Source organism: Biomphalaria glabrata, chromosome 3, assembly GCF_947242115.1.
Source record: "Biomphalaria glabrata chromosome 3, xgBioGlab47.1, whole genome shotgun sequence".
NCBI lineage: Eukaryota > Metazoa > Mollusca > Gastropoda > Planorbidae > Biomphalaria > Biomphalaria glabrata.
In genome coordinates, this window is record NC_074713.1 from 48,787,085 (window position 1) to 48,803,259 (window position 16,175).

The following is a 16,175-nucleotide window of genomic DNA, read 5'->3' on the forward strand; positions in this document are numbered from 1 at the left end:
GCATGACTAGATTGACGCATGAAATGCGTAGGAAGTAATTATCTTTTTTATTTTTGAAGTAACGTTTTGTGTTATGTAACATATGGTAGTGAAGAATACAATTTGTGTAACAACATTAGTAAAATCTCTAAGCTTTTTGACAGGCTACTCCAGGGAATACTAAATAATAAAGTAGCCACAATACAAAAATTCACTAAACAATAACTTACAAATACAGAAATAAAACCTAATAAAATGCTTACAGTGATAAAGGTAAATTTCTTTTTCTATAAGGGCGCCGGTTTGGGCCAACGTTCATCCCCCAAATGAGGTCCATGTGTTTAGCCCTTTCAAGCCCCTCAATGTTTGCCCCACACTGACCCCTTGAGGGTTGTTTCATGGCTTCATTGGGGCCCCCTGATTGCGCCTAGACTCGCCCCTTAAAGGTCCCATTTGGGCTTTTATTTATTCCCCCCAAAGGGCCAAGGACCACGTCCTCCCCCTTACTGGCCCCACACGGGTTTCACAAGACTATTTTCTGGGCCCCCAGACAGAGCCTAGACTCAGCCCGTTTGGGCCAACGTTCATCCCCCAAATGGGGCCCATGTGGTTAGTATGGGCTGGCCAGTTGGATCCCTTACCTGGCCCAAAATCTTTGCTATCAGGGAGGATACATTCGTGTAAGTGCGTCTTCTTTATACCAGTGCCATCAGAGCATGGAACAATTTCACTCATCAGTAAAACTCAATAGATTATCAGAAGTAACATACACTGCTAGATTAACTCATCGTTACTTTATGTCTTATTAATGAAACATGTCTAGGGCCTACCTTGCAAGATAAAAAAAAAAAAAAAAAAACTTTATATCTAACATTTAATTTTTCACAATTCGCATTTTTAGTTAATCCCTAGATCAATCATGGATCAATGAAGAAAATTATTTAGATAAAACCACTAAACGCAATAATGTAATTTATTTTTGTTGCATAAACACATTTTACTTTTTAAGAACAAAAATGCAGATGTACTATATATCTAGTTCCCCTTTCAGACCATTTGATTTATAAGACAGATTCGACAGACTATGCACGACAATAGTTTCTCCTTCTTTAAAAAAAAAAAAAAGAAACCTCAGTATTTGTGCTATTCATTTTTAGCTTTTTTATCATAGGAATCCTTGGGGCTCTTTTTTCTTGCCTCTTTTTTGGGGGGTTTTCTTTCACCTCTTTTTTTGGGCTCATGCCTCTTTTTTTGGGACTTTTTTTTTTATATTTTTATTTCAAAGAAAACACATAACATATTATTTTATATTAATAATAATACAAAGAATATTTCATTTAAAAAAAAACAATTTTTTATATAGGAAATAGTTTCAAAAACACATTCCAGGATTTCCAGCATGATCGTGCAGCAAGGCTGCAGCAAGGGTACAGAAAATGATGACAACAAAGGTCTACAAAATGATGAAAAAGTCAATTTACAAAAATATTGAAAATTTTGCCAGATCAAATATTCAAAACAAATTTTTTTTTTTAGGGCTTATGAGATATTAAAATTTGTTTTTTTTTTTTTTTTTTTTTGGAACAGTTTTTTTCCCTTGAGAACCCCTCCTTATATCATCAGGCACTCTCTGGGGTCTGTTAGAGTTACAAAAATGTACATATTATGAATCAATTTGGTTTCTATAATCTATAATAATAGTACAGAATGTATACAAGTATGCATATGAAGAGCATTTATTATTTTAAAAAATTTCTGTAAATCAAATAAGAACATAAAACTAAAATGTTATTTAACCTTGGCTAGGCCAATAATAGAATATGCATCCTCTGTTTGAGACCTCACAACTGAAGAAAACATTAAGAAACATACACAAAATAGAGCAGTGCGATTCATAACAAACGAATATTCACATTTGACTAGAGTAACACCTTTAGTAAAATCACTAAATTTAGAAACCCTTCAGGATAAATACTCAGAAAGTCAAGTAGCAATTATACTTAAAACACTGAAACATAATCTTTAAATACAAAAACAAAATTTAATACAATACTCAGAAAGACACAAAGATAAAGGCACATTCTTCATTCAATATGCTAGGACAAATTTGTACAAATACTCCTTCTTCCCTAGTGCTATTAGAGCATAGAATGACAAGCCAGCCAGGAAAAAACAATGACTTGGCAGAATTTAAGTCATTGGTTAACATGCATGACTAGATGCATGACGCGTATGACGTAATCATCTTTTTTATTTTATAAGATAAGAAAAGATTTGGGTTTATCGATGGTCCTGGGTTCAAACCCTGCCCGCTCCCATCCCCCGTCGTCCTGTGGGAGGTTTGGATTAGGAAGTAAACTATATTCAACTCTAAAGGAACATCCGAAACATGTAAAACATTTTACAACATTTACAAAGTCTTTAAACAAAAAGACTTCTAAAAAAGCATTATGATTCAGAAGAATAAAAAATTAAATACATGAAGAAAATGTCAGGCGAGCAATCACTATTTAAGAAGAGAAAATGAGGTTCATTCTTATGTACATTGATCTTTTTTTAACGCTGAGATTCAACTCCTACTGGAAGCAATCATTAATGAAATAGACACAATCTAACCAAAAATTCTTTAGTTCAACAACCGACGAATTATTGTAGATGTCAATTTCAAAACGTTGGCGTATATGATGATTTTCCAAAAGGCGATATTCAAAGAGAAATACCATGTCTGATAAGAAGTCTAAACGCAGTAAAAGTTATTTTGAAGAAACTAAAAAATCGACATGCATGACCTAAAAGAATATCTCTAAATCAGACAATGGAATAGACGACACTTTCACACTTATTACAAATGAAATCTTTAAAGACAGTGGCGTCACTAGGGTCGGTGTCACCCGGTGCGGTTAGCCCAGGGTGTCACCCCCCCCCCCCCCCGCCTTCAACTTAATCCAGATTTTTCCCAATAGAAACTATCGTTAATACTTTTCGTTGAACCATACAGTAAACTGATACCTAATTCTTTGAACAAAATGTAAAATGAGTGGCAATTCTATAATTAAAATCCCATTGTTTATGACATTTTAAAAGTAGTTTTGCATATTTTACAATGTATATTTATATACATTACCTAAATATATATTTCCTTTGGTTTTGGTTAAACGTATGGTCGGAAAACTGTAAAAAAAAATTATGCTGTGTTATTCAAACTTTGACTACCACCTAAAGGAGAAAATGTACTTTGCAGCGCTACCTTAGTCATCTATTTGTCTCGGGGAGTGCTTAAAGTTCCTTCAGCGATGACCGGGGCGAAGCATTTCTGAGCTTCAAAAACTCATTCTCCTTAAGTCTAGCTGTAAGAAGATAGCAGGTCAAATAAAATTCAAATAAGAAGAGGTGGCCCCTATCTGAAGCGTGAGAGACATTCGAGGCTAATTGGTAGTGTTTCTCAAACTTTTACCGTTGGCGCCCCCGCCCGCTAAACGTTGTCTTTTTTCCCCCCCAAAAGTAGAGTTATGTCTATAATTTTAAACTGTTCTTTCTGAAGATAGTATTAGAGGGCATCAGTTTCCCTAACTGTAACGCGAACTTGTTTTTTTTCCGTCACAAAAAGTCGTGAAAATAACGATGTTAACACTTGAGAGAATTTCGACCATTCTGACGAGAGAATTTCGACCATTGTGACCCTTCAAAAAGAATCACGTCAGTAGAAAAGTTTTGAAATGTCTTCTCTTAAAAGTTTTTTAATCGATATTGTTGCAGACGCCTCACACAAAAACGGTATACGTTTTAAAAAGATCCTTTTTAGTAAAAGATATTTTAACATTTTAAAAATTGTTAATGTTAATTGGGTTTATATATGTTTTTTTTTTAAAGAGCTTTTGAATTGATCTTGCTGCTAATTTAGAAAAGTTTAAATTGAACGATAAAACGACGTCAAATAATTAGTAATTAAATTTTTCTTAAAATTTGGTAATAAAGTCGCTTTCGCCTAATTAATACTAAAATATAAAATAACTGTGCAAATGGAACCAATTTTTGTTCTTAAAAAATAAGACTGCTTCCCCTTGTTATTACGTCAAGTTTTGGACTTTTGTACCAAAGACAAAAAAAAAAATATGTACAATAGGGCCCAAAATAAAATAGATCTAGATTAGTAAAGTAGTTCCTGAAATTAATAATACCAGTCTTCACCATGATTCAAACCCGGGACCCCTCGGATAGGAAGCCAAGCCACCGCGCTTCCTAGATATCGCCTGGTCAAACATTCATCCAATCAAAGAGCAGACGAAGTAATCTTGAGGTCTAGAAGGCATGCATTGTGAGCACGCTACTGTACGGCAGTGGACTTTCTCCATAGTTCTAGGAGGCATGCATTGTGAGCACGCTACTGTACGGCAGTGGACTTTCTCCATCATGGGCGTAGCCAGGGGGGGGGGGGTTGGGGTTCAAACCCCCCCCCCCGAAATGAAATCCCCCCCCCGAAAGGGGGGGGGAGTTTGAATTTAGTGACTGCTTTTTTGCTTTGATTTTGTTTATTTTAGTTGAGATTTTAATACTAAACCATCACTTGCCCCAGCACAACCAAAGGGGTTTTGAGTTTAAAACCCCCTACCAGGGGGGTTCGAGTTTAAGAACCCCTACCAGGGGGGTTCGAGTTTAAAACCCCTACCAGAGGGTTTCGAGTTTAAAAACCCCTACCAGGGGTTTTGACTTTTAAACCCTCTACGTTGGGTTTTTGCAGTTAACTCCCCCTCTACTACAAAAGAAAACAAAAAAAAATGCAAACGAAAATCCCTTAATTCCAAGAGCACAGTTAAGGAAGATTTTGATTTTAAAACCCCATCTAAAATTTACGATAAACCCCCTCTTCAATATAAAAAAAAAAGCTAATTACGCACTCAAAAAGTTATGAGCGTAGCTAAATGGGTTTTGACTCAGTTTTGAGTTTAAACCCCACTTCAGCGGGGTTTGAAGGTAAAAAATACATCTTTAATAATAAAAACAAAGCAAATTATACACTCAAAATGTTATGAGTGTAGTCAAAGGGGTTTTGAGTTTAAACTCCCCTCCAGTGGAGTTTGAAGCTAAAAAGTACCTCTACAATATAAATAAAAGCAAATTACTCACTCTAAAATCTATGAACGTAGCCAAAGGGGTTTTGAGTTTAACACCCCGCCAGGGGGGTTTGAAGCTAAAAAATACATCTTCAGGGTAAGAAAAAAAGTAAATTACGCACTCAAAATGCTATGAGCGTTGCCAAAAGGGGTTTTGGGTTTAAGCCCCCATTCAGAGGGGTTAGATGCTAAAAATACCTCTTCAATATAAAAAAAAAGCAAATTACACACTAAAATTATTTGAGCGTATCCAATCCAATCGGGGATTTTGAGTTTAAACCCCTCTTCTACAGATGGCCTTTTTTTAAAGTTTAAAACCCCTCCAGATGGTTTCGAGTTTAAGATCCCCCTACAGAGCATTTTGAGGTGGAAAACCCCCAACAGATTATTTTGACGATAAAACTTCTCTTTTCGATATAAAATCTAAAGCAAACTACAGTCACTTAATTCCAAGAGCGTATTCAAGAGAGGTTACACATTTTTACCAGTGGCAGGGCTCTATTAATAAACTGCAGTGAATAGTCATCTGCCGAAATTGAAAAACACTAAATATGGCTCAACAAAGATGGCTAAGACAGATTTTAGAGTCAGTTATAGAGATCGGGTCTAAATCAAGGAAATCCTATGCCAAACTGGGAGTTGACCCCTTAGTAAGATTGTGAGAGAGCGACGCATGAGGTTTGCGGGACATGTTCTCCAACAAAATGAATTACGCATAAGAAGAGTTGCAATGATATCCTAGTACAACTTGACGCCACTCATTCATGGAGGTCCTCATGGCAGGTGGGAAGAGGCTTCAGACATTACCAGTGACAGATTTTTATGGAAACTGCTTGACGTCAAATGCTCCGAACGGCGCGGGAGGATCTAAGTCAGTAAGAATATCACATTAGGTTTTTGAAATAAAACTTTTTAATAGCAGGAAAATGCAGTGTAGATACCTCAAAATATGCATTTTGTTGGCTTTCAATACCAGAAATAGCGATTGGCGGCGGGGCTTCGCCCCGCGCTGGGGGAGCTCCTAGCGCTCCCCCAGACCCCCTTGATAGTAATGGCGGGGAATCTACAATTTTATGGAAACAGCTTAACAGCAAATGCGCCGAACGTCGCGGGAGGGTCTAAGTCAGTAAGAATAGCACATTAGGTTTTTGAAATAGAACTTTTTAATAGCAGGAAAATGCACTGTAGATACCTCAGAATATGCATTTTGTTGGTTTTCAATATCAGAAATAGTACTTGGCGGCGGGGCTTCGCCCCGCGCTGGAGGAGCTCCTAGCGCTCCCCCAGACCCCCTTGATAGTAATGGCGGGGAATTTTTCTACTAACTCATGGAAGAACCTATTCTAGGGCACAATAAACGTCTTCCGAAAGCGAAAGAATGAAGGGTCAGAATGTAATAAAGATTATGTACACACACACACACACATAAATACATACATTTTTTTTTTCGCGGGGGGGGGGGTAGGGGTGGGGCGGGGGGGAGAAAAAAAATCCCCCCCCCCAAAACCCCCCCCCCCGAAAAAAAATCCTGGCTACGCCCATGTTCTCCATAGTTCTAGGAGGGATATCTAAGACGAAATAGTAAAACAATAAATTAGATATGATGGTTGCCCACACAGATGGTATAAGACTCAGACGATCTTAGCGATGATATCCAGTTCAAAAACCTGCCTCTCCGTCTTTCCCTGCCGTCTTGCAGTTGGTCAAGGTCACTTTTGAAAGAGCGTTTCGAAATTAAGAAATCCAAAAACAAAGGAAAACTTGAGTTAAAGTTTTGGTTTTTAGCCTGCACGTGGCTAAAGCGGTAAACGATCTAGATAAAATATCCACTGGATACCCTCTTGGCTGTCTACTTAATGGTCCAGGGTTCGAACCCTGCAGCCGTCCATCTTCCTTCTTCCCTCGCTGTAATGCAGGAGATTTTGGCTAGGATAATATAATCTACAATTCTGAAGTAATATCCGAAACTTGTATAACCAAAAAAAAAAACATAACATCTTGACAAATAGACAACGAATAAACAATCAATAATATCCGTCCTCAGGTTCATGTGTGTCCAAGGTCGATGTCAAGGCCACAACGAGTATCTCAACATGTACAAGACAGGAAAAGACTTGGTCCGGCTACTTCTGCCATATGGGTCACCGAGGACTCTCAAACCATTCATCAAAGAGGTCATGAACAGTACACACGCCTTATTGTACAGCTCGGGGCAGCTGCTGGACGCCGTGCAACATGTGGTGGACAGTTACAGAACAGGGGCGTATCTAAGTCATGGGAGAAACTCCACTGGCAATGAAAGTAAGACTCAAGAATCATTATTTTTGTAATGCCTCATTAAATGAGACTCTTCAGGGGACTACTTTAATAAGTTCTATAAATTCTAAAGAGCAGATGATGTTAAGGTCATCTGTTGTTTGTTTTTTTGGCCAATGGTTAACAAGCAAGGTTTCATGTGGCCATTACTTTGCCCAAGTCAGGTACCATTAGAGTTGGGCGCCCTAAAAATCCCAAAATTCCAAATCCCAGTTTTCAGCGGGATTCGAACCCAGTACCCCAAGTTCGGAAACGAAGAGCTTAACCACTCAGCCACCGCCCCCCTTAATTAGTTCAATATAAATGGAGTATCTTATAGCATAACCATCAGTCCATCACTTACTAGGGTTGCTATAACTGATTGTAAGAATGAAATAGTGATATTCATGCCCGGTTCCCCTTGGAATTATTAGAAATTATATCTGATGACTTAAGTTCCAATTCTAGCCGAAGATACTTAAATAATAAAATTCCTTTATACGAATTAAAATAATTTTATTCCTCAACAATAAATCAATATACGCCAAGCAATAATACACACGAAAATGGAAGTCTACAAGGCATGCGTTGTGAGCACGCTACTGTACAGCAGTGAGTCGTGGACTACTTATACAAAGCAAGAGAGAAAACTAAACTCACTCCCAAGTGCGCCGCCTCCGAAGGATCTTGAGAATCACATGGGAAGAGAGAGTATGCAAAACTGAGATCCTCGCTCGAACGGGTCTCCCCAGCATCTTCACAGTTCTCAGACAACGCCCCTGCGCTGGCTTGGTCATGTTTGCCGGATGGAAGACAGTCGTATCCTGAAAGTCATCCTCTACGGGCAACTCGCGTCTGGCTCAAGAAAAACTGGTCGCCCCCCCCCCCACACACACACACCTCCGTTACTTGGATGTATTCAAACGGGACCTTAAAACAGTGAACATTGATACTGACCATTGGGAAGAGATAGCCTTAGACCTTAAAACAGTGAACATTGATACGGACCATTGGGAAGAGATAGCCTTAGACCTTAAAACAGTGAACATTGATACGGACCATTGGGAAGAGATAGCCTTAGACCTTAAAACAGTGAACATTGATACTGACCATTGGGAAGAGATAGCCTTAGACCTTAAAACAGTGAACATTGATACTGACCATTGGGAAGAGATAGCCCTAGACCTTAAAACAGTGAACATTGATACTGACCATTGGGAAGAGATAGCCTTAGACCTTAAAACAGTGAACATTGATACTGACCATTGGGAAGAGATAGCCCTAGACCTTAAAACAGTGAACATTGATACTGACCATTGGGAAGAGATAGCCTTAGACCTTAAAACAGTGAACATTGATACTGACCATTGGGAAGAGATAGCCTTAGACCTTAAAACAGTGAACATTGATACGGACCATTGGGAAGAGATAGCCTTAGACCTTAAAACAGTGAACATTGATACTGACCATTGGGAAGAGATAGCCTTAGACCTTAAAACAGTGAACATTGATACTGACCATTGGGAAGAGATAGCCCTAGACCTTAAAACAGTGAACATTGATACTGACCATTGGGAAGAGATAGCCTTAGATCTTAAAACAGTGAACATTGATACTGACCATTGGGAAGAGATAGCCCTAGACCTTAAAACAGTGAACATTGATACTGACCATTGGGAAGAGATAGCCTTAGACCTTAAAACAGTGAACATTGATACGGACCATTGGGAAGAGATAGCCTTAGACCTTAAAACAGTGAACATTGATACGGACCATTGGGAAGAGATAGCCTTAGACCTTAAAACAGTGAACATTGATACGGACCATTGGGAAGAGATAGCCTTAGACCTTAAAACAGTGAACATTGATACTGACCATTGGGAAGAGATAGCCCTAGACCTTAAAACAGTGAACATTGATAGTGACCATTGGGAAGAGATAGCCTTAGACCTTAAAACAGTGAACATTGATATTGACCATTGGGAAGAGATAGCCCTAGACCTTAAAACAGTGAACATTGATACTGACCATTGGGAAGAGATAGCCTTAGACCTTAAAACAGTGAACATTGATACTGACCATTGGGAAGAGATAGCCTTAGACCTTAAAACAGTGAACATTGATACGGACCATTGGGAAGAGATAGCCTTAGACCTTAAAACAGTGAACATTGATACGGACCATTGGGAAGAGATAGCCTTAGACCTTAAAACAGTGAACATTGATACGGACCATTGGGAAGAGATAGCCTTAGACCTTAAAACAGTGAACATTGATACGGACCATTGGGAAGAGATAGCCTTAGACCTTAAAACAGTGAACATTGATACGGACCATTGGGAAGAGATAGCCTTAGACCTTAAAACAGTGAACATTGATACGGACCATTGGGAAGAGATAGCCTTAGACCTTAAAACAGTGAACATTGATACTGACCATTGGGAAGAGATAGCCTTAGACCTTGACTGCGGTGGAGAGAGACGGTGACCAAGAAAGCTACGGACAGCGAGAAAACATGGGCCACATCTCTTGACGAAAAGCGTGCCACACGGAAAATTGCGGTCTCCTCCACCACCATAGCGAAAGCCACCTTGACCTGCAATATATGTGGACGGGATTGTCTCTCCAAAATAGGGCTATACAGTCTTCTGATCTTCTTATCTTATATTATATAATACAGACGTTACTTCAAAAGTGTTCTGTGAAATGAACCATAATCGTTGTACGACAGAGAGAGGTCATGAAATAATAATCTAAATTCAATAATAAATTCAAAGTCGTAGACTTAACATGAAGCTTCAAACTTATGAGCTGAACACATCATCATGTGTTGTCATCTACAAGGAATATTTGTGCACGGTTTAACTTGATCCGAAAATGGTAACTGTGAGAGATAAAGTGTACAAGATTTGCACCCAGAAAGACAAAGTAAGCTGGTAAATGCTTTGTAAATAGGACATATTCTAATTGATAAATATAGTTTCGACTACCGGTATTATAGATTTTCATACATGGATTCCAATCTATATATATCTGTTGTACAGACTACAAAGTATTATGAACCATATTTTTATTGGCACGTATCAGTAGTGTTCTATCAAATGCCAAAGCCGAAGCTTTTTGTCTTGTTTAGTTTTTTAGTTGGTAACATTGATCTTTCAGTATGGAGTCCTTGACCTTGTTTATTACAAATCTAATTTTTAAATCACCCTGTCTGTCTGGTAAAAAGTTAGTAGGCCTACACGCTATTTCTCCCACATCCAATCTCGGATTAAGCGGAAATTTTCCACCTGACAACACAAAAATCTTTTTTTTTTAATTAACCAATTAGTTCATTAACTATTGGTAATTAATTATATTGTTTGACATCTTGAACAACGTAAACAAAGGTTGAATGAGTTCCCTTGAGCCTGAGTGAAAATTTGTTTATAATAATTTATATGTATCTAAAAATTGATCATGTAAACATTCAATTGATAGGATGATATAGCTGATTGAGAAAGCTGAAAGCTAAACAAAACATAGATTTATTATGTCCAAGTCAATTCACATGAAATTTTTAATACTGATCAAAACTAATTGATACAAATTGCACTTAAAATAAGCTTTGTGGGTTAGTTTGTTTTTTTAAGTGTTTTTTGTTTTCTTGATTTGTCAATGTGTTCTAATATCTCTAAAAAAAAATTGTTTCCCTTAGGTCGTCTTCACCTTTTTTCATATTGTTTTCTCTCCCTTCTCTCTCTCTCTCTCTTTCTCTCTCTCACTCTCTCTCTCTCTCTCTCTTTCTCTCTCTCTTTCTCTCTCTCTCTCTCTTTCTCTCTCTCTCACTCTCTTTCTGTACAAAAAAACGTATAATGGATCTTAGAAATTGTAAACAAAGATCATGAGCAGATGCTGTGTTTAACTATTAGGATTGAAATTCTAAATAGACCTAATTTATTGACTACGAATTTTATTTTAGACATGGCATTAAAGAGAAATCTCATATTTAGTATTTTATTAAATTTTGTTTAAATAGCATATTGTGTAGGCCTATATTGTCAGTGCACCATAGTCCTATCCCTTGACGCCCTTGTTATAGCCTAAACCAGACTTTTAAAAGTCTTTACAAAAATTAAGTGCTTTGCAAACGAAATATATATGAATATAATTTGTTAGAATCACATTTCTTTGTTAAGTATAATAAAAAAATGTATTTTAATAAACCTAGAGTGTACTGGATAGACCTCTATAGTCTCTAGATCTAGATATGATCATGTAGGTCACAGTTGGGGCTGCGCAGCTATGGGAAATACTGCATTCCTCACTGATCTTCGTACTCGAAGACAATAATGAAAAAAATAATTCCTTTTTTTTTTTCAGAGTATGTTATGCACAGCAGAAGTGACCTCCCTGGTGAGTTTGATTACAGGTGCGGACTATCGTTGTCAGGGGACGGCTGTACGGTGTCGGTGTTTGACCTGCGAGAAGCACAGGATGTCTGCGACTCCGAGGAATCTTGTCGAGGTTTTGTGTGGACGCAGTCTAAAACATGGGCAGGTAACTTTACAAGCTGCTACGTAAACTTGCTTACTTGGTCTTTGAAACTAGATCTAGACCTAGTTGTTAGTCACTCTTTGGTTCGCCATCTGGGCGTGAGACTAACTTACTCCTTTTAAGACACTAACTAGCAGATGTCTATGCTTCACTTAAACAAAACACTGAAAAATGTAGAGCCACATTTAAGTAACTGGAGGCCTTGGACAGGATTTTTGTTGAAGCCCCTTGGGCTCCCCCCATCTTAAACTGTATCCACCTAATGATATCAATAATTTTTTTTTTTTAAAGTAAAGTTCCCCTTTCAGAACTTGTGGTCTATAGATCATTTGTTTCTGTGGCCTACGGTTAACGAGGATGTCATGTGGCCAGCACAACGACCAACCTCCTTTACTTTTCCTTAACTAATGTCAGGTACCCATTAGAATTGGGTGGACCCAGAGGCGTCCAAAAATCCCGAAATGAAAAATCCCAGTATTCACCAGGATTCGAGCCCGGGACATTATATATAATATAAAAAATTTCAATGAGTTTCTCTTACTAAGGTTAAAAGATCTGATTTTTTACCCCAGTATTATATTAAGATTAAGTTGTTAAAACATTATTTTAGATTTTATTATTTATTTAATAACTGCCAAGATTCTCTTTGTCTATTGTCTTTGTGATAGCTGCTTTATATTTTCTTAGAACTAGTAATTTAATGCTTTATTACATTTTATATTTCCAGGTCGAACCATTATTCATCTAAAAAATGGATTTAATTTCACCACGGAAAATCAGAACACTGACCTATATTTGAAACACTTATAGCATCCAAAGAGAAGCAACCGTGACAATATTTTTATTTTAAAAAACATAGGCAGAGTTACCTGCCTTTAGCATTGCGTAACATTACCACGAAGATAATAGTACTTGTTTTGCCCCAAACAAAATCTTCACATGTTACTGTGATATGTTACTGAATAATGTTGTTTTTTTTAAACTTAAAGAAACCCAGGATCCGAAGACTTCTGTTTTGTTCAGAAAAAAAAAAGTTAAATATATTTGATTTACTGTGATTTACGATTTCTGCTTACAAATATTACATCTCCTTCAGCTGTATACTGAAAGAATATTTGCGACTCAAAGACCCAACCAGTCCTTCAAATTCCCGAAAAACTCCAAAATCAAAACTATAAAGGGACTCCGGAAAGCTCTTGTAAATCTCAGCAACAACTGTTCTCCCAGCTCACATTGAATTAGAAGGCAATGAAAGAGCAAAGCTGCAAAGATGGATGGACGAGCAAACAAAGGAAACTCTCTCTCTACCCAGAAGAAATGATGAAAATGTTAGAGGTAGAGTGTAGAATACATGATAAATGGAGTAGTAGAAACAATGTCTTTAGAAGAAATTTCCATGGTCACAATAGGTCCTTGTTGTTTGTTTTTTTTTCAGTTCATCGACATTTTGTCCCTATTGAGGCCATGTGAATACATTTTGTTAACTCTAAGTTCAAACTTGTTGGTGTCTTTATGAAGATGAATGTATCTTTACAATTAACAAACATCTGACAAGTCTTGGCTTAATTGTGGGCCAGCGAAAAGATCCTTTATCTTAGTTGTCAAAAGTGTTAGACCCATCATTTTAAAACATAAACAAGGATCATGTCAGCACTTCGGATACAATAATCCCGGCTGTATTTACTTCGTAGAGGAAAGAATCCTTGAAAGAAAATTAGGGCACGGCATGGCCTACATTGTGTCAGTGTGCCATCACATATAATCTTGTTCTTGTTGGTTTCTCACTGCTGTTATTATGGATGATTGTTTATTCTGTGATTGATGGATGATTGCTTATTCTGTGATTGATGGATGAGTGCTTTTTCTGCTGCTGTCATTGATGTGAGACTTCCCTCTATGCTAATGTTATTGATGTGTGATTGCTTATTCTACTGCTGTGATAATGTCACAAATTAACTTTGGAATGTTTACATTTTTTTGTTGTTGAGATTTTGAAAATGTTATGCAAATAAAAACGTGAGGTATGTAAACTTCACACGACTAGATCATTCCAATAACATCCATTTTTTTTCACTTCTTATAATATATTTGCCCTATCTATGTATTTAGCTTTTTTTCCCGTTGTGCAATTGGTAAAATTCTGCTGATAGTTGGTATATATTTTTATCATGACAATATTTTGATTAGGATCTATAGGCATGTAAAATATTTTAGTATTGAGCGATATGAATAATAAAAATTAATTTATCAGAAGCATGTCTTCTTTTGTGTATAAGACTCCTTCTGTAGATTATTAAGTGTGAGAGAATATTCTAATTGTGTAGTTTCGATGTTGTAGTTTCATGTAGAGGTACTCAAGTTGTCAAATAAATAAACAATTTTTAATATAAATAAGATAAGATAAGATAATTTTATTGATCCAATCAAATGGAAATTCTGTTTGACTACAATTGACAACCTCAGCGTAACTACTTTACAAAAACAATATGGATGAACAATTCGAACAACATTCACTCACGAAACACATACACATTCACAACCAGCGCTTTATGAATTTGACTTCTATGTACTTCTCGATGACGACAGCTGATCTTGTAACACTCTGACCGAAAGTGGGGTGAATGAGTTTTTTAAATCTTACTGTTTTAGTCCAAATGGAAAGGAGACGACCACTTCGTTCATATGTTATGTAACAGTGGTTTAATGGGTGCAGGTTGTCCTTAAGAATCGAGAGTGTTTTGGAAATGCATCTTTCTTGAAAGAGCACTTCAAGAGATGGTAGCTGAATTTGAGTAATATATGATGCTTTTTTATTTAGTCTATATGGTGAACGTGGATTTCAATATTAATACTGCCATCTTGACAGAAGAAAAAAGCAAGGAATTTTACAGCACAAAACTCAACACTTCAACTTGCTTTAACTGACATAGAAGAGAGCATCTGGTTGCAGGTAGCTTTGGAACAAAACAGGCAGCGGGATACACATTTGAGACCAAAAGAAAAACCACTGCCGAGGACAGACGTAGACGACGAAAAAAAACAACCTTAATCGACCACCGGCAGATAAAAAATTAGACTTTGTCTGCGCTGGATGTGGCTAAATATATGTAGGTCAGCAACATATGCGGTCGCAGTGGCCCCGCGCTTTCATAGGCCCCGCGTTAATTCTAAGTGTAAATTATTAAATTAAACTATCTTATAACTTATAACAGAGTTTCCGCGACCTCCTGATTTTTCAGGGCCTCAGGAAATCTCCTGAAAAAGCAAAATATACGAAAAAAGTCCTAAAAATCTTCTGAATTTATTAAAATCTCCTGAAAAATAGACATGAGTGTCATTTTGGGATGCTAATAAATAAAAATGGCATTGCGAGCTTTCATTCAATAAAAATTTATTGCAATAAAAAATCTTAATTTTGACACAATGCCTATCCCTACCCAGGCTAGGCTCCGCGCAATCCGTTTCGCATAGGGCCCCGCAATCGCTAGGGTCGGCCCTGCCTAGCTATAGAGTTAATATTCTACAGAAAGATCGTATGTGTCACTTACCGCATCAAGAATGAAGAGATAGAAACAGGATTATTACAGCGTTGGACCCCACGATGACCTGCTAACCAGTGTCAAAAACCTCAAACTCTATGACTACATCACATGATCCTCTGGTCTCACAAAGACCTTCCTTCAGGGAACAGTACCAGGAAGAATATGAAGAGGAAGACAGAGAAAGCGATGGGAAGACAACATCAAATAATGGACAGGCCTGTCAGTGAATGAAATTGTATTTAAGGCAAAGGACAGAGATGAATAGAGAAAGACGGTCAACAGATCTTCCGTGATGCCTCAACGATCAAACATATTAAGGGATATGTGAGGGTGCAGTGCGGGTTACTTTATCCTGACTTTTAAAAATGATACATAATAAATTGTTACATGAAATTATAGAAGTAGCCAAACATAACTAAAATTATTTTTTTTTTTTGGAAAGGGAAGGGGGAGGTCAGGCTAGGTGAAGGGATAACATGGGAGATAACAAAAAAAACTCAAAAAGTTGGTGTCCAAATGTTCACTTAGATTTGAACCCGAGCCCCTCATTGTGAAAGACAAGTGCTACCACTCAGCCACCCAAAAAAAAAAAATATATAAAATGTTTACATCTTGGCTACTAAAAATTTAACAAGTATTGATGAAACACATTCCATATCCGCAAAGCTATTGGTTTCTTTGGAGACGGTGTGGCTGTGTGGTAAAGCGATTG

The 16,175-nt window shown here is 37.3% G+C and overlaps 1 protein-coding gene across 2 annotated transcripts in view; it reads left to right on the forward strand.

The window, feature by feature from the left end:
• LOC106052000 (extracellular tyrosine-protein kinase PKDCC-like) overlaps positions 1–14,174 on the forward strand; it is a 33,070-nt gene extending 18,896 nt beyond the window's left edge. For both annotated transcript variants that reach the window (XM_013207238.2, XM_056022424.1), the window contains exons 5-7: positions 7,135–7,391; positions 11,748–11,924; positions 12,649–14,174. In XM_013207238.2, coding sequence (XP_013062692.2) covers positions 7,135–7,391; positions 11,748–11,924; positions 12,649–12,731 — 517 coding nt within the window. In that variant the 3' untranslated portion in view covers positions 12,732–14,174. The remainder of the gene's footprint in view (positions 1–7,134; positions 7,392–11,747; positions 11,925–12,648) is intronic.
• Positions 14,175–16,175: the final 2,001 nt, after the last annotated feature.